A 21,430-nucleotide genomic window follows, 5' to 3' on the forward strand; every position below is an offset into this window, starting at 1 on the left:
GGCACCATTTCTCAGCTACACAGAGCTTCCTGCTACACAACGGCGTACTCCTGCCTCTCCAATTCAGTACCTTTTACCAAGCCACTTACTGTGCAAGCAGCGTGCTCCTCTCATTCCCTTCATTATGCCAACTCTACGCTATATTCAAGGGCTCTCTATGCTGTCACTGCCTCCATGTATGAAAGGTAAACCAACACAAAACAAAACACCTAGAAGGGAGCACGTGTATGTCAGTGCAGGAAGAACTCAGCACAGGAGGAGGAATTAAAGAAAAACCAGTGGGACTGCGAAGTTATGCCTGTATGTCTCTCTGAAACACTAGCTTGGAAATGAAGAGTGGAGTACATAGATTAGGGCAGTGCATCTCAAAAAACACTAAGTGTATTTTTCTTCTCTGTCTCTCTCTCTCTCCTGTAAATCTTCCACTGAATTGCTTAGACACTTCCTGTAAAAAAAGATGGACATGCGTCTGTAACCAGCTCTGCTCCTCTGAGCAGCGCAGTATATCAGGTTTAACATATAAACTAACAATTAGTCTGTGGGCTGCATGTTCTGAGGCAGTTGTTTGTAAAAGGTTACTAAATCAGTCTTCTGTCTTGAGAAGCAAAGAGAATTTTTATCAGAGGCACACCCAAGAAACAGCTTTCAAGGGTGGTTTTCCCTGTTGCAGAAGTTTCAGGTACGACAGGAATAGCCACATTAACATAAGCATGCCAGAAAGGAAAGGGAACAGATGACTTAGCTTTAGCTTACGGAGACACAAACAATCAGCAGAGATTCAGCAGCAAGTTATTCCAAGAACTACCATCTACAGTGCAACTTCATCCAAACGTATGCAGATCTTCTCCAGCAGGTTGGCACACACCTGTACTCTCCCTTTCTCTGGGTGACCTCCTACCCACCAATAAATCCAGCTATGTAATTCTTTATTCACAGAAGCAGGTCACTCCTCTAGGTGTTTCCACAAACAGGAGAAACCTAGGCAGAGCCACAACTGTGTCTTACACGTATTTTTAGCAGTCCAGTGGACAGGTTGCCCAAACAGCGCTCTGCATTAATACAGTTTCTCAACGCTGATGGCATTGAGCTGACTACCTGATAGAGGTGGAAGTTCTTTCCCAGCAGGGTTATCTTCCTCGCCACGTTGACTGGAAACAGCGAAGATCCCTGGATTCCCTGCACACAGGGACACGCATCTGGACCCCAGCTAAGCTCTTCATTCTGAAAACAAACACAGGTCTTTAGAGAAAGAGACCTCCATGGCTCTGATACAGGGAATCAAAGCCTAACATGCCAACAGAGAACCAAGCCCTGCCTGAACCAAAACATGGCTGTGCTGCTTTACCATGAAGTTACAAGAAAGCAATGCAAGAGCCCAAAGAGGTGAACAGCAGAAAGCTGTGAATATGCTGGACATCACAGCAGCTGTCACCTTCAGGCCAGCAGTGTTTCTACAAGACCTGGGAACCTCACACACATTTTTCTTCCTCAGACTACCACTTCTCACTCCACACATTACGGCGGTCAGCTTCTACACTCTCAGAAGGCACAACCTCTCCTGTATGCTGAAATACTAGACCAGCAATCTGTATGAAAATTTCAAAGTGTTACAGCCTTAGACTGTGAATTCCAAAGCCCAGCAACTTACCTCCTCCCAAAACTCAGGGGCATCATACTGATAGTCGAGGTCAGGGTGGAGGATCCTGGGAAAGTCAGGGACATCCCTCTCTGAAGAATCGCCATCACCCGACAGAAGAGTAGAAGCAGAGAAGGGAGATGTGTCATTCTCAGCCTGCAGCAAATCCATCCAGTCCTCTGTGTCCTGGAGCTCCGTGCCTTCCTCCAGCAGCCAGTCTGGGGGAGCTGACGGTGAGAGCTCTGAAGCAGGTAGTTCAGTTCCCAGCAATCCAGGAGAGTCATCAGAGGCAGCAGGGCCCCCCGGCACCTGGCTGGGGGTCTGGGGAGATGGGATGGCAGATGTCAGTGCCTCTGTGGTCGGAAAAGAACTCAGAGGCCACTTGGAACTAGTGACATGAGGGGAAGGTGTTACTGCTGCTGCAGACGTGTGAAGAGGGCTACCCACTAGGGTGGTGGGTGGGTCAGTGTGCTGTGGCTCCTGGGCAGTGGCTGGCCCTTCAGTGGGCAAGGCTGCGTGATCCATGTTTTTGGATGGGCTGGTGAGGACAGATGCAGCGGGAGAAGTTGTCTCTGGCACAGTGACAGCAGGTTTGTCTGCTGGTGGTGGTAGAGGGGATTCTGTGATGGCCTGGAGAGACACTGCTTCGGTTGAGAGAGTCAAGTATGTATAGCTGAAGGTTTCTGTAGGCTCAGTCGTCATATCCGAGGCTGCAGAGAGCGTGATGTGGTTGGGCTCTGTGGGGGGCACAGTGCTTGGTACCACACGCATGGGGGGAGTGATGGGTTTTGTGGCCGCGGTTGGGGCTGTGGTAGAGGACTTGGTGAGGGGAGCTGCTGAAGAAGGAAACACACTTGAGGTTGGGATCTGGGCCTAGAGAAAAACAACATGGTGGGGTGAGAAGAGAGAAAGAAATGAAACAGAATAAAACCGAAGCAGAAAAACGCTCCATATTACTTCCCATAGCGGTGTTCACAAGAGGCTGCTTCACCCTCTGGATTTCAGCGAGAGCTACATCTCATGCCACCTTGTCTTGGGATGGGACTGGGGAATGGTCACAGTGCAGAAGATCCAGCAACATTCCCTCTTCCCACAGATGCCTGCACTCACCTCCACTCAGAGGGAGGTCTGCCTGCCTTCATCCCCCACAAAACTGCAAGGCCACCTGGGGCAGCCACAAACTGGGCATCTTGTTCCACCTCCCCACTCGCAGCCTCCCTGCCAGCTTGCTCTTGTCCCTCGCTTTGAAAACACAGGCTGGATAACCCCAGGAGAAGGGTGACCTGCTTCACCTGATGGCACTTCCCCAGAAACCTAGCAAAGCCTTGTAACATCAGGGATGCAGAGCCTTGTGTCGCTCCAAGGGGAGGCTTCTCTCCAACAGCTGACCTCCTTGCTTTGTGTGACCAACGGCTGCTATTTTACCTGAGAAGAGATCTGACTCACTGCAACTCGCTGAGGCTGTTGGAGCACATAGGACTAGGAGACTGAGTAGGAGACGCACCCTTTCATTGTAGATAATGGTTCCTTCCTCACAGGTTGCTTTGTGGGTGCAGAGGTGCTGCTGGATGCACCAGTTACATCCCCAGAGACTGCTCACACACTTCTGGCACCTGGAACAATGATAGAAAAGCAGCTTTTAAGACGACCCAGGAAGGGACAACCACCCTCCCTATAACTACAGACAAGAAAAAGCAGGTGCTCACGGTGCCGATTTCCACAGCAGGGCCACTGCAGCACAGTCATAGAAAGAGAAGTCCACAGAAGCAATGAAGATGTCATGGAAACGCACTACGAGCTTTATGGTGACATGATCTGAAAATGAAAATAAAAATTTCTTAGAAATGGAGCCACTATAAGTCTGCCATACTGTTAAGAGACACAGCATGCTTTAGGAAAGACACTGTCAAATATGGAGACAGATTCCCTTCCATGCTTCTAGCATCTCAATCACTGGATTATCCTACGGACACTAAAAACAGGTTGGACAAGTTTGTCAGGAGTAGTTTATGACAGCTCTTGCCAACCCAAGGGAAGGAGGACTAGTCTGAAAATCCCTCCATCTTTATCTGCTATAATTCCACTGTCATCTCTGTATTAGAGGAAGATGTAACATTCCAGGCTCAGAGCTGATTGTCTTCCTTTGTCATCCAAAGGAAGACCAAACCCTTAGAACTGACATGCCCTTCACATACTGCCTTCACCTTGAGAGCTTTGTTCTATGTCCAGACTAGGAAGTGAGTCAGTGAAGAGGTTTATTAAGACTTGTAATCTTACTTGCAATGACTGAAGGCTTATCTGCTTTAAATCCAGGTCTCATGTCAACTACAAGCCTCAGGATAGCCTAATTCTCTTTGGGAAAAGACTACCACTGTTTTCTGATAGACCAAAGAGCTGCAGAGATGGTCAAAACTTACTGCAGCTGATAGCATGAACCTGAAGGAGATATTTTGCATATGACAGTACTAAAACAGCTAATTAATCTTGTTCCAGACAAATGCCCCCAACCCTAGAGTTGGGTATTAGTTCTCCAAATAATGGGAACACATTGCATGCTCTGCTCAAATCCAGGAGCTGCCATTTCTCCAAGACAGTTTGCTATAACAATAAGTAACAAGAAGCTTGTCCATCGTTCCTCTCACAGAATTCAGACCTCCTCTTGCAAGCAAGCTCTGCTCACAACAAAACAATTAACGTGTCTGGTGAAGGATCAGTCAGGCCTAAGCTGGGTTCCTGATAGGATGACAAGTGAAGCAGTATGCTAGTAAAAGAGCTGACGATGAGGTGTGTATGAAAACCCATGATTAGGAAAAAATAAGGGTATCATATGCAGCTGGAGGCAGGAGTCACTGCTGTAGTCAACTCCCATCACTGTCATAGAGGTGATTGCATTTGGCAGTGGTGGAAGGGCTAACACCTCCCAGGATTTCAGGGTTATGACACCATATTTATAAATATTCCTTTCTCCAAAAAGGCCATTATTTCCTATGACTGCCAATAATGCTCTTCAACAGTACAGAAGATGAGGTCGAGCACTTGCAAATTGAGAGCAAGTTTCTGCTATCAACTTGGAGCTCTACAACTTAAAGTGAAGATGAGCTGGTATGCAACCTTTAAAACAAAGCTGAAAAAAAGGCAAATATTTTAGGGAGCTGGGAAAAGTATTATAAGTAGGAAAGTGCCAGTATCTAAGTCCCTGATGAGACCTCATTTAGAAAACAGTGTATGATTCTGGTTACCAGCTTCAAATTCATCTCAGCAGAGCACAGAAGCTGTGCAAAGAAGGGCTAGCAATACAGTGAAGGAGAGAGGAAGTGTGAGTAACAAAAAGAACATGAAGAAAAAGTTGGCACAGTTAACACGGCAAAACTCTGTGCGAAGAATGCCTGGCCATAGTTCCCACTGAGTGGGAGAAGAGCTGTGGAAGTAAAAGGACAACACAAATAGCTCAAATGGACACAAACCATCCATGAGCAAGTTTAGGCTAGAAAATAGAAGCAACTTGTTAAGCCTCAGAGATGCAATATGAAAGTAACATAGGTAAAGCATCTATGGAGTCTTGAAATAAAAGCAAGACTGACTTACAAAGGAGTCAATAAGAATATCTGAAGCCTGGAATAATGAGAACTAGACTGTGGCTTTATCTACACTGATTTTTCACAACTGTGCTTAAATTCAGGCCCACATTTGCAGAACAAAACAGGGAAGCCAATCCTGCCCGCTCTGCCTGTAGTGGCAGCGCATGAAGCCTTTTCCCTCTGTGCCTGACCACCCTGAACGGAGACCTGGTCAGTTTGTTCCAGACTAAAGCAGTGTGAAAGCCAACAGATACAATAATATTGCAAATAATATTGAAAATGAAGGAGTTTGAGATTGAATGAGTGTGTTAGCTGGGTTCTGCTGTCACGTTATGTCCATGGAGATTGCTTCAGAACTATTAGCCAGCTGCATAGTTGCACAGAAAATCTGTTTAGCCATTTAGGTGAATCATGTGGAATGCTTCCCAACCAGCACCTGCCTTTTACTTCAGATGAACAAGCTCTCTGAAGAGATCAGCTCATCAGAGCTCACACTGACAGGCTGGGTAAAATCCAATGCAAAGACTATAAACTGAGAACTTTGCAGGTTCTTTAGAGTGGCCAATTAGCAATACTCAGCCAGTTACTGTTCACAGTAATAGAAGGCTGACTATGTATTTTCTGAGGTTATGCCGCACTGCAGATTCATGGACCCACAGGACTGTGGGTCTCTTCTTGCCTTTCCTTACATGTACTTCCTTCTGCCACTACTACATGGATTTTAAAATGGTTTGCATTTTGTTTGATTTAAATAATAAAGCAGTATTTAAGAGAGTTCTCTCTCCAGATTTATGACAAAGCTGCCAAACCAGCCACCACTCCAGACTGCATTTCAGATCATATGGAGATTTGCATACAACCTTTCAAGCAGGATCTCCTTTCCAACTACCAGAATTTGGCGTTGGAATTTGGCAACAGCCCAAAATAGCACAGGATGTGTGTGACACACAAGTAAAAAGCAAACAGATATTATGACAGAATGAAATGAACACCTGCTGACAGACCACGTACATTCATGGCTGTTAATCCGGGCAATCTGACAGATGTACAATGTACTTTCTCCCAACAATGTTATCGGACCTATCATGCTCCATTTAAAGCATTTCACTGACCTGCTCCTGTTGGCAAAGCTGGTGCTTGGCTGGGATCTGGAGAAGGACACATGATTCCTGACTCTGTCAGAACTGCTGGGCTTTCATAATCTTCAAAGTAACATGAGTAAAATTCTTCCTCACGCAGAGAAGGTAATTCCGAGATAGCCAGGAATATCTACCAATTCAATAATATCCAGTAAATAATTTGCCCTCTGTCGTGGTTTAGCCCCAGTCGGCAACCAAGCCCCACACAGCCGCTCGCTCACCCTCCCCCCCGGTGGGATGGGGGAGAGAATCAGAAGAGCAAAAATAAGAGAACTTGTGGGTTGAGATAAGAACAGTTTAACAATTGAAATAAAATAAAATAATAATAATAAATTCTAATGAAGAGGAAAACAAATGAGAGAAAGAGGAACAAAACCCAAGGGAAAAAAACCCAAGTGATGCAACCACTCACCACCCGCTGACCGATGCCCAGCCCATCCCCGAGCAGCGATCGCTGCCCCCCAGCCAACTCCCCCCAGTTTCTATACTGAGCATGACGCCGTATGGTATGGAATAGCCCTTTGGGCAGTTGGGGTCAGCTGTCCTGGCTGTGCCCCCTCCCAGCTTCTTGTGCACCTGGCAGAGCATGGGAAGCTGAAAAGTCCTTGACTAGCGTAAGCATTACTTAGCAACAGCTAAACCATCAGTGTGTTATCAACATTATTGTCCTGCTAAATGCAAAACACAGCACTATACCAGATACTAGGAAGAAAATTAACTCCATCCCAGCCGAAACCAGGACACCCTCTAACACATTCTTCTTTATTTAATCTAATTTTCTGGTTCTATTTTTTCAAAGAGCCCCATAAAGTAGTTATCTACATATACACCCATTTTCCTATAATGCCTCCTAGGACTGACTGTTCATTCATCATCTCTTGCCATTCCCAGACTGAACTTGGCATCCACTAAGCAACTGGCAACTTCCTCCTTTGCCCAAGTCTCTAGCAAAAGACAGGTTCTTGCCACCTCCTGACACAATGACAGACTTCAAAACACTGCAGCACCTTCTTAGCTTTTCTGCCAACTCTCAGATGCCAGACTGAAGCCGTAATTTTGGGTAGCTCCTTTCAGATCTTCCTGACAGCAAGTGTCAGAAACACCGTGAAACCACAGACATGGGCACCTTATAAATACTAAGCAAAGGAGGGACCCCACCCAAGCAGCCATCAAATACTCCAGAATACCCAGTAACTCTTAGCAGGCAAGGACATTTATTTTTATGGCAAAAAGCAATGAAATTATCTCCTGGTACAGCCAAGTCGTTAAGTCCCTTATGCAAGGTAGACAACACATGTTTGAAGAGTCAGTGATTCAGTACCCCACTGAAAGCAACAGGAAGACTTGTGACTCCTCAGAGTTTGCAGGGGACTTTCTACATGCTTGAGCATCATCAGAGGATCATCACCACTCACATTTCTCTTTTCCTCTCTGCTGATATTGGCTGGAGTTAGTGACTGGACAGACAGACACTGCTGTGTAGAGTTAAAGCTCCAGAGCCACTGCTCACTCAGCCTGGACCGCAAGCACTCAGAGCGACGGCTGCACCTGCAGGGAAACAGCAAGAAGCCCTATGAGAGATCTGTGCAGCCCTGGCAGGACACGCTCAGCTTCCAAGCTGACGCTGGCGGTCTGAAGCCTTGCTAGAGTCTCGGGGAAGCTGCTACACAAGCCATGGAAGCCTCAGCCTCCCACCACCTTCAATAATAGGATGAACTGTTGCCAAAATATAGATGGGTAGGCACTTTTGGGGCTTCAAGGGTCATAAACTAGTTCCTATGGCATTCTACAGGGAGACAGAGCCAGCAAGCAGACAGACATGCTGGAATAAACCATGTCTCATTAAGTAACATCAGTAGGGGAGCAAGAAGTGAAAGAGCGTGCTACATAAGAGAGTGACACCAGAAGAAGAGATAAGATAGTTTCTCTACATTTGAAATGAGGCCGTTTGAGCTGCAGTCAGACTAAAGCCAGGCTGAAATCCACTGGACAGGAGCATCGTGAGTGGTGACCAAAGATCCAAAAAGCAATGGAAAGATACCCTTGTGTGCAACTGTGACTGCTGGCGGTGTTTTAGGGAGGCAGGCAGAGGAATGGAACGTTAGAGACAATATCCCATAAAGAAACTAAAAATAAACTAAATCCAGACACACAGACATACAGAGACACACAGACATAAGGAAGAGAGTAAGTGGAGACAATCCCTAAGCACTATCCCTCCAAAATCCTTGCAGGCGAACATCTTACCGTCCCTGAAGGACACACCAGCCACAGTAGGGATCTTTCAGTGCCAGACAGGATTCACAGTCCGAGTACAGGGAACATTCCAGTATGGGAACCTTCACCACCTGTCAGAGAAAGAAATCAGTGAAAACATAGGACACACAACACAGGCCCCAGGTCTATGGCTTCTTCTGCCTAACTTGCAAGTCCCATCATCTGCATGCTCACTGAAACAACTTCTTAATCCCCAATATTGCATAAAAATAAAGAAAAAAAGGAACAAGTTTCCAGAGCCCGTCTGAATGGCCATTTCACATATTGGTGAAGGACATCTAAACATCAGGCTGTACACAGGCACTGAGGCAACCGAAGTGTATTGCTATTAAGGGGTTATCTGTGATGCTTTTTGCAAGAAGCACTTGCACTTGTTTAGTGACAAAACTGTATTTTAACAAAAGGGATCAGAGAACAGCAGACTGAATACCATTCACTCTTTTGCTTTTCTGGACTCTGTCATGGGAAATCATCTCTCTTGACATGTGGGTGACTGAAGCTGGAGACAGCAGCGTCAGCTGAGGCCTCTGAATGCATCTGCACTATTGCCCAGCTGTATCTGGCAGAACTATCATTTTGACTGAAAGTAGACCAAGAAGCTTTGATCAATGTGGAACAAAAACCTTCTGCCATCTGGGGGTAAGTTTTACTTGCAAAACACTTCTGCTTTAACTTAGTAGCCTTGCTGATTTCAGCCTCTTGCCCTCTCTTTAATCCGCTACTACACTTCAGCTACTACTGTCAGTTACTTTAAAATATCAACTTCTAATCCCCAACCTATTACTTTTGCTAAGTACATGATGTAATTTGCATTTTTTAATTGACAGAACAATTACTGTTAAGGATATATTTCAGATTTCCCTAATCTTCTTCCACTCACAGATTTCAACTCCTCCTTTGAAGTGTTACAAAATTTCTGAGTATCTCAAAGTGCACTGGGGGTGTGTGTGTGAAGGGAAGCAGTGGTTTTCCAGCATGCTCTCATTTTTTGTCTGTTCTTGCCTTCAGAGTAACTCATGGGCTGCTTTTTCCTTTGCTAGGAAGATCCTTTTCTTTCCAGCTCAAGGAGCTGATATGAGTAGTGTTGTACAAATCCTCTCAAATAAAGTATCCATAGCTGGATTTGCTACTCAGCAGACAGCAATATCCCAAGAGCCTGAGGCATCGCAATGCCTCTTCTCCTCCAGTTGCCACTGGGCACAAACGGAATTACAGAAAGCATGAGAAGAGGGAAAGGTGCCTCACATGGTTCTTTATACAGCTAGATGTCATCTGCAATACTGTTATTATATACCCAGTCAGAGCACACCTCTGCTATCTGAAGACATTTCCCACACATTTCTGCTTTTTGTAGGTTACATGCCTACAGAACAGTTTAATCTTAACTGATTAAAAACAGGAGAAGTGCCACAGTTTTAATTACACAAAACCTCCCTTTTCTCTTTTTAATCTTTTGCAAAACCAAGACAGGTCACATTACTTGTGAACCCAGAAGGCTCACATTTTTCTGCTCAGATGGAGATGCAAACTGTTGTCCAAACAGTTCCTGCTCAACACAGAGGAACCCAGGAATTTGCAGTCCCTTGTCTTCATGCCAATAGAGCAGCCTTTTATAGCCTGCAGTTCACATTCCTCCATCGCTGCTGATACAGCCTGACTGACTTAGGGAAATACACATGCAAACAGGCCACGGTTTAGGGTAACAAGACTTCCTCCGCACTTCCTCCAGCTTTTGCAAAAGGCCAGTCCCCATCCCTGTAAGCCAGACCAGCAGGCAGCTGCTGCCCAGCACAGGCTTAGCTATACACGCTATTTCTCTGCCTCCCCCACTCCCATCAGTAGTTTGTCTGGACCTCAAATGCTTTCAACTCTGCTGTGAAAGGAATTTTATTGCTCTTACCATTGACTGGGTCATGACAAAGAGGTGCTCCTGCAACTGGTCAAACAGCAGGTCTCCACTCACCATGCTATTTAACTGGATAGCTAAAGAAGCATATATATGTGCATCTCCCATTGCTCCTAAGTACACCTGCAAGAGAGTCACAGTTGTATGCAGGCGAAGTATCACAGCGGGAGTTGGGGGCACCCATCCTACATCAGGAACCACTGCTGTGCGCGAGGATTTCAACCTCCCACCAAAATCTCAATGCAGTGACTTCAGCTACAGAAAGCACGTTCCTAGCAATACCTGCGGAAGCCACGTAGGTGCAGATGTAACCAAAGGTAATATGACCACTGTTTGGGGCATTCACATTCTCAACAGTCAGTACAGTGTGAGAAGAGACCATCTGATAGTAGTGATCTTTAGCAGGAACCTGACTTCCCAAGGAACAAGAGAAATTGCCTTTTTTCCCCTTCCACCTGAGCATCCCTGATTAGTTTTATCCTCTTTGCTTCCTGTCACACCCAGTTCATACCTTGTGCAGTATCCCTTTGCTGTCTCCCAGAAAAGCAATGGTGTGGCCATCTTCCACATTCACTGCCACAGCTGTCAGACGGGCCTCTGTTTTCTCCAGGAGGGGGGCTGCTTCCAAGGGTACCCGGCTGGCCATAGGGCTGGGAGTGTGGTCAGAGCCACAGGGGTATGCATACAGGGTGTCCTTTTTTGGGGAGTGGAAAGAACAGGGAAATCAGTACAAAGAAAATGGATACAAGGAACATTAGCACCTTTAACACTTCCCACCATCCCCTTCCACCCAAATTCCTTAAACAAGTGCCCCAGCAGTGAATTTAGCCTCAAACCCCTCTAAGGTTTTCTACTGAGAGTAAAAAAACCAGCTTTTAAAAATTAGTTTAGGTATGTTGGCTGTTTGTACCCTCACAGAATCCTGCCGACATTTCAGCAAGTCCATTCAGCATCAGTAATGAAATGCATCGAAACTCTACTAAACTCTTAAGTTCTCCAAAAAACATTACTGGTTATACACTGCCATGATACAGCTTTAGGGAAGATTCATTGTATTTTTCAGAACAAAGCAAAAGATGAGAATTCCTGCTTCCAGTGCAAAACCACCTGGTCACAAGCATCGCCTCCAACAATTAGCATGGTTTTGTTGTATCACCTACAAATTCTAAGCCTGAAGTAGAATCCCAAAGCATCGGGACATACATAAACACAGGGTGGAGCACAACCTGCTCCAAAGAGCTTACTAACTACTCATAGAAATCATAGAGCATGTACAACCAGAGACCCACAAGTCAAAACAAGAGTCATCTCTGCACACTGCTTCAATTCTTCTGAGTCTTGTGAGATTTCTGAAAATTAACTCCACAGCACTGTGCAAAAACAGTCATCCTTCTGTTCCAGTTAGATCCCTCCCAGTCCCACCAAACCTTCACTTACTGAATTCTAAAGGAGAGAGAATGAAAGCTGCCAACTTATTTACTATTTGTCTCTGTAGAGAGAAGATATTCCATTATGATTCATCTTTTTCCTAAGTAACAAACTCAGTCTTGGCTAGGATAGTTCCTCTGTTGCTTTATATCTTGACACCTTGTTCTGTGTCCACTTTAATTTTACAGTATCCTTTTGGAGACTGAATGCAGGATTGTTCACCCAACAATAACTATTAAAACCACCATTTTTTAATTGATCAGTGGCTTGTCTTCAAACAATGTGGCCTGTGTAAACCCATGATTTTCATCATGAAATCCCTTACGAATAACATTTTCACCCTCTCTTCTCCAGCCCCTTACTAATTACTCTTACAAAGCTGCGTGCGGAGCATTCTCATTAGCTGCGCAGTCCGCACAGACTCCAGCTCCCTCTCTTGCCTCAGGCAACGCGGTTGAATTTAGACTCCTTGTGAGCAGGGTTACGTATTCCTTCTGTCTGATGTCCGTGGCTTTGCATTTGGCAGCACCGAGCTGCACGGTACCATCCAGCACCAGGCAACGGAGCCACCCCCGCCGGAGATCAGCGATAACGGCACAACGTGGCATTCTTGAGGCGTCTGCTTATCACCTTTCACTGACCCCATGGAAAATCTGACCCCTTTTCCCCACCTCTCCTCCCATTTCTCTGAGTTATTTTGTTGATTGGTTTTGTTTGGTTGTTTTTTTGTTGTTGGGGTTTTGGGTGGTGGTGTTGGTTTTTTGGTTTTGGTCGGTTTTGGTTTTTTTTAATACTTGACTGCTTCCTGGAGAAGCTAAAAGTGATCAGGAGCTTTTGACAAAGCCTGTGGAAATCCCACAGTAAAATATATTTAACCTGGTGACTTCTATTCACTTCTCAAATGTATTGCTATCTTAGCAGGGAAGCAAGGCTTGACACAGCAGTTCCACGTAGGAAACCATGCCAGTTAGACTAGCACTACTTTCATTCTGATACTTTATTGTTTTCCTTTCAAATACTAATTCAACTGATTTTCTGCACACTAGGCATAAGGCTCTGACTTAAAGCCTCAGAGAAGGTTACAACTTTTAATGATTGTTAGTTTTTACCATCCTCTAAGCTATCATTCATTTTTAGTGACATATATTTTTCTTATCAGCTCTGTCATTTGATTTTTAAGCTTCTTCCAACCACCTTGTCGTAACTTAAAGATTTCTATTACTCCAGTTGTCCAGTTCCTATAAGATTTATTAGGAAGTGGGCTACAGCCAAATTTCCATACTCAAAAACATGAAGTGTTTATTTTGAATAGGATTCTAGCTATCTTTTGCAACTTTCTATCAATTCAAACAAATGCTGGAGCCTAATGACCTCACTACCGAGGCTGATTTTTCAAAGTTTGCTTAAAAAACCCTCATACAAGTCAGAAATAGTTGTACCCCCGTTGCGCTCAGCACTGCTGTTGCCTATACGTGATGCCAAGGGCAGGTCACTTCATGCACAACGTTTATCTACCATAAACCAACGTGACCTCTGCAAGCTCTCCCAGCACTGGCACAGCCTGCCCGTGGCCTCGCAGGGACTGTCTGCAGCACAGTTAATCACAGTCAAGAGCTGAAACTTGTTCCATTCTACAGGATTAAGACCATGATAATTGTATAAAGTGCTTATATAAATTTACATAGAAGCTGTTTGAATTGTTTTCAGTGAATAACATCTTGGCAACGCAGCAGAAAATACACTTCAGGGATCATCCAGCGTCCTACTGTGATGCAGCACGTTTGGATGAAGCTGCTGCCGTGAGTTCTGGTGTGCGCTTCCTGCATTGCACACGTAGGAAGCAACAATAGGACAAATCTGTATCTATGCATGAAGAGGACTGCAAGCTCGGTGCAAAAGGACAAGTTAAATACCTTGAAAACTACACCCACAGAAGATATGCAGCCTTCCCAAGCCTCGCAAAAAACATGTTTCACACTTCCAATTATCAAGTCACTAACAGCATCTACATAGTCTCCTGCATCTCAACACTAATGTATCTCCAGCAAACTGAACAAATGAACTGGTTCTGAAGTTTTTATAAAAACAAACATCTTTTTTCCAGTTGAAGAGATTGTATTGAACTGTAAAACTCAATCTCAGCCTCTCCTGATGGGCTAAAAATCAGAGGCAGTGCTAACTACGGAAAAGGGCATATCTTGCGCACAGGCTGGTTTGGAGGCAGAAAAACGTGAAATTAATTCGCATTATCCTTACATACAGCACAAGCTGCCACCATTGAAACCGAGTTAAAACTGTTCCTGCATAAAATGTTCATTGAGAGCCGCTTCCACTCAGCACTGAATGGAGCAGGCTGGAGCTGGCACAGACCCTTAAGTGTTGTTAGATACAATCTTAACGACAACCACAACCATGTACTGAATGGTGAAGGATAAAGTTTGTTAGGACATTTACATATCATTGGACACACTTGTTAATAAGATGCCACACTTTAGTCAGCCAAACCATGCAGCTGGCACCCTGGGATCATGCGCCAGGAATCACATAGCAGAGACTGGCCTTTTTCTTCCACCCTGTGCACCCGCTGCTCCACTGGATCAAATGGTACACGGGGACTCCACATCATTTTGAATGAAGGATTTTTCTGAGGTGCTCACACCAGTTTGACATTTAACTCCCTCACACTGCCCTAAAAATCACCTGTGACAATTCCTTCCACGCAGCCCCGCAAAGGGCACATGGGTCATGGCTAGGAAATACAGTGAAAGCAGGACATCAAGCTGGGCAGTATTGCTTCCCAACTCTTATGTACTCCTCCGGACCTTACATTTGTCCTGTTCCAAGTCTGCTCTTTGCCCTTCCCTTGTCCCACAAGTATTCTACAGTCAGCTTTAGCTACTGAAAGGAAAACCATAATTTTAAAACTGATTTTGGACCAAACATCCAAACCCAGAGACTTCCAAAGCTCTGTGGTACCACTTTGCCCTTTGTAGCACAAGGCTGGGAAGAGGCAATTATCTGGACAGCCTGTTCTGTAGAAGGAAGACACAAGATAACATGTTGCTCTGCTAAGGACTAGCAACGCCCTGGGTGAAAACAGGCTACTCGCAACCACAGAGCCACATGCTGGGACACTGCATCCAGCACCGCCCCAGGAGAACGCTGCTGCTCTGTGTTTTTGTCACCGTCCCCGGTATCGCAGCACCAGCCAGCGTGGCTGACAGATTCAGCATGGCTGCAAGGATTCAGGGTCACAGCCACTTCAGTTCGCATTTTTATCCTGCAACATCCCATCATGCCTTTGTCATAGAATTTAAAGAAGGATTATCACCTCTTACAGCTCTGGAGACAAAGAAAATCCAGGTCAGGAAAAGGTCTTTCTTGGGCACAAAATTCTGCAGGACTAATGCAGTCTATAGGAAATTAGGATTTTGTTGACACTTGTTGTTGCTTATGTTCTTTTTTGTTCCTGAGTGTCCTTGCAGGAAAATGTTGTGAGGTGCACCTCACCATAAACAACGGGGACACAGCACACCCCTTAAATTCCCTTCCCAACACACAGGTTAACATGCACATACTCCTCTCCTTCCCTGCAGTGCAGACCAGGACATGAAATTACTGATAAAGAACAACCTGAACTGCAGCTTCAGTGCTCTTGCCTGGTATTGCCATGAGACAGCCTCAGGGCCAGGTCACACCAGATGCCCTCCCCATTGCACACACAGTCCATCTCCCTGTGCAAGGAAACCCGCCCATGTCAGGCAGAGAGCTGCAGCAGCAATGACACAGACCGTACTTAAACGGGACGCAACGGGTCTTGCATCGCATTGCTGCGGTAGGAGAGAAACAGCCTGAGCCCAAAGGCTTTTAACCCAAACAGATTTCAACATCCATCTGTGGGAAACGGGCTGACTTCAGGAACACAAAGCAACACGAGAACACGCTGCAGACTACTCTTTACCTTAGCAAACGTGCAAAGCTACCTACCGCTGGCAGCTGGACACAGTTGGAACTGACATCATATTCAATATATGCCACTTCTGTCCCTTCTTCCGACTTCCCATCTCTCATGTAGCAAACATCCCTAGTCCAGTTGGTCAGGCGATCCACCTCCTCCATTGCGTAGACACAGAGCGCAGACTCCTCGCTCAGTTTGCCAGAAGAAGCCTGCCAGGCAGAGAAGGCTGCAAACAGCACTTCTCCCTCGGTGTCCAGCTGCCCCTGGGCCAGGCCTTCTCCTGGCCGGGTGACATAGGCTGCTTGCAGGAGACTGTATGTATTGGCTTTGCTCTGGCAGAGCAGAGGTAACTCCACATACGAGTAATAATGAGAGTCATCCAGGCAGATTCGCGAGATGTAGGTCTTGTACTCACGTGATTGAGACTTGAGGTCCCGACGGTAGAATAGGAAATAGACACTTGAGCGATAAGTGAAGGATTTAATGAAATGGTGGTTGTACTCGGAAAGCCGGCCCACAGCCAATTTTGCTGTTTCTTCATAGGAGAAAATGGAGTGAGAGTCTGTTGCTTGAACATCCCCTCCGTGGGCCCTGAGATTTCGGGTAGTTATGGGAGGAATCCCTCCTCCAACTCCTCGGCTAGTGTACCCTCGCCCCACAAACAGCAAGGGGACCTCATCCTTTGAGTAGGCTATGAGTCCCACAGTGGTGATATTGGGATCATTGGCAGCAACATACTGAGTGTCACCAGGGCTCTCCGGTCGGAAGAGGACGTGGTCGATGGACGCAAGGCTCCTCTTCTCACAGATTCCCTGGTGCACGCTGCCACACACAATGAGCTCCTTCTGCACCGCGTTCACCAGCAGCAGCTTGTTGTGATTGTCAGTGTGGTGTGCCTGAGGGCACTCCAGCTTCGAGACTGGGGGGAGGCAATCTTTACTGTCCAGAACTGGCCCAGTCTGAACCACGTTCTTCATCAGCAGGTCAGATGTCAGCTGAAAGAGAAAGTTGGTGGCCCCCAAGTAAATGGTCCCGGATTCCAAGTCCATAGACAGGTGGAGGAATTTCGTAGCGTTGTGCGAGAACGTGACATACTGCAGTCCCTGTGGAATTGCTGCTCCCAAGAAACAGAGAACAGGAAGGAGGAATGTTCCCAGAGGCATGGTAAACACTCTGCAAGAGAGGAAAGGCTGTTAAAACTCCTTGGAAACCAGGAGTGAAGATTAACACTCAAAATCCTTCAATAGCACTCTTATTATGAGAGGTGGGCAAAGAGGATGTGAATAACCATAGAAAGCAGAGAGCTAGACACAAAGAGCCAATGCAGGACATTTGCAAAAACACCAACAGAAAGAGGCCTGCAGGAGTATCAGAGACTTTACTCAATCATCTCCACACCAAGATGACAGGCACAGCATCTTCAGGAGAAGCTGCAATACTGCAAGTAATATTCTTGGGGGCTTTGCCAGAGACTGCTGGGTGGTACTGGGGAACGCTTCTCTTCACAAGCCCAGGACTTGTACTAAACCTGCTGAATAAACAGCCCAAAGCACAGATTCATCAATCCAGGGACATAACCTAAGGAGAAGGGTCCTATCTATGCTGTGACAGAAGGTGCTTCAAACATTGAAGCTGATCACTATTCTTGTAACATCAGAAAAAGCCATGTTTAACCCAACTCCTGCACAACTCTTTCCTATGATGCTATATTGGAAGCTCTCCAGGACAGGACCACATTCCTATAGCAGCCAGCACACCGCATACGTTGTTAATGAGCAACACCACCGTAAAACAGACCACCGTCCAAGACAAACACAACCTGCAGGACCATTGTTTAAATAAACTGTAGCTGGGATCCAATTCAGAGCAAACTAATAACCCCTTTGCTCTGTATTTGATCTAGATATCATAATTAATCCTTCTCTTTCTTATCACTTATGGCTATCAACAGCCTCTTTTGGGTCTAAGGCTCTTCCACTAGTGCTTCAGAAGAAACCTTCCCATGCCATCTCTGCCACTGAGCATCACCCACCCAAGCAGGACCTGGGTGCCAGGATGAGGCCTCCGGAGTGGCAGTCATAGCAGCTCCAGCCATCCCCCTGGGGCCACCCTGTGGGCCAGCCCCTGTGGGCCCCCTTCTCCTTGGGCAGTTATGCGGCATGTCCGGGCGAGGGGGAGACCATCTTATCCCGCTCACTTGTTACTGCACTCTCTGGGGCAGAAGTCTCTTGCTGGCACTCAGCTCCTCACAGCACCTCTATCAGTACTGTAAAAGGTGATTTAAATATGCCTGCTCTGTGGACAATGCTCCATTCCTTCCCCGTCCCATGCCTCAAAGTGCAGGCAAGGCCAGATGGGGTGGGTGTTAAGACAGACCCAGGGAGCCACCAGACCTGTTCTGCTCCTCTCCAGAGGATCTTTAGATCAACCCCTCTTGAAATCTACCGTGACCCACCCAAGCCATGCCACAGATGGGAACAACTGTCCTGAACAGCATGGGGAATGCCACAGCATGGTAGAAATGTGGTAATAAGTACCTGCAACATTTAGATTAATGCTTTCCCCGTGGAGAAGGGGCAACAGCTGCAAGTACTCATAATTTACTATGAGTACCACCTTATTTGAATTGAAAAGTAGGTGGTGATGCAGCTGTGAATCCATTCCCTTCCCTCCCTCCCTCTTGCAGACAAGGTATCAAAGCTACATACAGCTACACAGATGCCAAGCTGGGCCAGAGGCTCAACAGAGCTGATGGGTACAGTAGTTCCTCCAGAACTGGCCTGTCATCTGCTGTGCTCATTTCAGCAACTCGGCTCCTCAGGGGTGATGTTAATTTTGTAGTTAAAGCTAAGAAAACTATCATAACTTCCCTCCTACAGCGTCATCCCTCTTGGATCTTCTTGGTAAACTCAAAGTGCTATTAGCCCAGAAGTGCTTAGAGCACAGAGGTGGAAAAAGATCTGCAGCATTCCAGGAGAAGAATACCCTTGCATTTACTGCAGGACTTAACTAAATTAGGTCACAAACTTGTCACCACACAAACTGTGTCTTACGCTCGTTCTGTACAACATCCAGCACACAGTGTGCAGAAAACACAGTAGCAACAGTGAGAACAATAACTGTAAGACTCTAGATCCATCTTTTATTTCACTGCTATTGAAAAAACAAACCCACAAAAGTCTGCTTTCCAGCTCCTTTGTCAGTAAAACTGGCATCTCTGCTCTACCAAAAGACCAGTTGAGAGGATTAGTCTACTTGTGAAATCCAGCAGACGGAAGGTATTATAAATACTACACATTATTAAATATAGGCTTTGTGAAGCCCTGGAAAAGCTCCACTTCACATGGCTATTGTAGGTAAGTAGGTAGTGCTGTCAGGATATAGCAGGACGCAGGAATGCTGGCTCTAGGCTGGCAGCCTTCCCCCAGAGCACGCAGCCGCTGATTCACACTGTACCAGCACTGTGTTTAGGTGACGTGCACACTAGGGCTTTTGTTTGCCCCGATAATGGACACTTAGTGTTTTCTGCTCTCAGTGCTACGAACACACTCTGCTTCACCCCGATTCGCAAACAGTGCTGAACTGGCCTTGGAGTCTCTTTCCAGGGTGCTGAGAGAGTGTAGCACCTGACAGAGGTCCTCATCACGCGGGAGGTGTTATCTGTGAAGCCTGATGAGGGGTATTTATAAAGCCAGCAAGTAGATACAAGTAGACTGAAGGATAGAGCTCTCACTCGACTCTATCACCTCGGGTTTACATGCGCAGAGCGTATCTTGCCCCAACTCCAACATGTGAGTCATTTTTATGCATTCTCACCATTTTTATTGGAGAAAACTTTATTCAAGGAACTCCTTAACCACACAACTGTTTTGGTACCTCTGCACTGCCATCATGCAGACATCACAATGGCTTGTTGTGCAACTCTGCCTGGAGACTCCTCAAAGCTTAAAGTGCCTACAAACAAAACAACAGGCTGATGACCATCCAACAGAAGGAGCTTGACTATGTCATGACAGAGCCACACTGCCATGGAGAAGAGTGTCTTTGACCTGGAAGCAGCTGAGGATCACAAGACATCATTACACTACACCACTTAGAGGAATCTAATCTTCTTTCTAGCTAATGCAACCTTCCTATGCCAGCACTTTACACAGTAAAATCCGCATGTGTCTTCAGAATTTATGAATTCTGAAATACTGGCTTTCTGGCTAGAGGTCATGCCTACAAGCTGCAAGACTCTGCTCTGCCTACCACATACCATCACTGACAACTGCGAGGACAGAACTAACACTTATACATGCCACCAGTACTTGAACTCAAAACCCAGCGCATGACGCCACTCTAGCAACACAGATCTTTTTACAAGGTCTTTGATCTGTAGTTGAATCTATCCCTAATGTTTCACTGAAAGCATTTTACAGATTGGAGCACCTGTACTGGAAAGAGATGGAAAAGCAACTAGCCCTTCATTCTAGCAGACCATAATCAAAAGCAGATCTTGCTGTGGTCAAAGCTCTGACCCGAAGCTAAGCTATTCTTCTTTCACTCACCAATATCCCCCTAGAAGTCACTTCGTTAAGAGCTAGTCCTCAAAGGTGTTCCAGGTAAGAAACTACTATCTAGTAGTTTCTGGAAGAACAGAGGGCAGCCAAGAATATAGGAAAAAAAAAAAAAAAAGGTAGTACAGCATGTTCTGCAAGCTAGTTCTAATTGCTCTGCACAATGGGTAAACACTGAATATAGTGCTCTTTGTTGCTCCTTGCTGAAGAGCCATTAGCAAATGAACTTGTATTTATTGCTAGGTGAGCAAACATAAATTAGAAATGAGCACAAGTGTGTGGCTATCAGTAGCTAGAAGCATTCGCATCCTACATAAAAACCGAAAGAAAAAGAGCCAGCAGTGTCTTTTGATTCAATTTTCCAAGTTGTTTCCCAAGCATGGGCATCACTGCCTTTTTTATTCTTGCTCTTCAGTTAAGCCCATCACAACCTCTCTGGGAGGACAGGAAGGAGGAGGATAACCTACATTTAAATCTGATGGTTTCATGACAGGCTACACTACTGAGCTCTTTATGGATTTACTGAACTGTTCCGCTTCCTGTGCTCACTGCTAGTGTATAACACAGCTGTTGCAGACAGATTGCACTAAAAGTGTGTAGCCTTTAATTAATTCTGAAGGCAACTGCCAAGGCTTAAAGATTCTTTTTAAATATTCCATTTTTTTAATGAATTCCTATTGAATAGGAAAATGCTCCAGACAATGCTCTGAACATTGCCTCTAACGCACTGTAAAATATTAATATCCAAATGATACTTCTGAGTTTCATTTATTTAATCTGGATCACAACAGAAGGGCTAGAGGATTAGTCAGTTCTGCCACAGAATATTTACATCACATCCACAAAACAACAACCAATAACGTGGAAGCAATGGCACTATTTTGTTACTTGGAATTTGAAATAAGACCATGCTTTCTGTAGCACTATTTTTACCCCTCTGACCTCACGT

At 45.6% G+C, this 21,430-nt stretch overlaps 1 protein-coding gene across 5 annotated transcripts in view; it reads right to left on the reverse strand.

Moving 5' to 3' along the window:
* Positions 1 to 21,430, reverse strand: part of PLXNB1 (plexin B1) — an 84,903-nt gene that overhangs the window by 26,450 nt on the left and 37,023 nt on the right. For 4 of the 5 annotated variants that reach the window (XM_075513646.1, XM_075513649.1, XM_075513650.1 and 1 more), the window contains exons 3-12: positions 15,952 to 17,095; positions 11,048 to 11,230; positions 10,531 to 10,659; positions 8,601 to 8,701; positions 7,769 to 7,901; positions 6,327 to 6,483; positions 3,343 to 3,451; positions 3,141 to 3,249; positions 1,649 to 2,509; positions 1,096 to 1,221 (exon numbers count right to left, since the gene is read on the reverse strand). In XM_075513646.1, the coding sequence (XP_075369761.1) occupies positions 1,096 to 1,221; positions 1,649 to 2,509; positions 3,141 to 3,249; positions 3,343 to 3,451; positions 6,327 to 6,483; positions 7,769 to 7,901; positions 8,601 to 8,701; positions 10,531 to 10,659; positions 11,048 to 11,230; positions 15,952 to 17,085 (3,042 nt within the window). In that variant the 5' untranslated portion in view covers positions 17,086 to 17,095. The remainder of the gene's footprint in view (positions 1 to 1,095; positions 1,222 to 1,648; positions 2,510 to 3,140; positions 3,250 to 3,342; positions 3,452 to 6,326; positions 6,484 to 7,768; positions 7,902 to 8,600; positions 8,702 to 10,530; positions 10,660 to 11,047; positions 11,231 to 15,951; positions 17,096 to 21,430) is intronic. The other variant, XM_075513651.1, reaches the window with a different exon arrangement.

The sequence above is a fragment of the Mycteria americana genome, chromosome 11 (assembly GCF_035582795.1).
Source record: "Mycteria americana isolate JAX WOST 10 ecotype Jacksonville Zoo and Gardens chromosome 11, USCA_MyAme_1.0, whole genome shotgun sequence".
NCBI lineage: Eukaryota > Metazoa > Chordata > Aves > Ciconiiformes > Ciconiidae > Mycteria > Mycteria americana.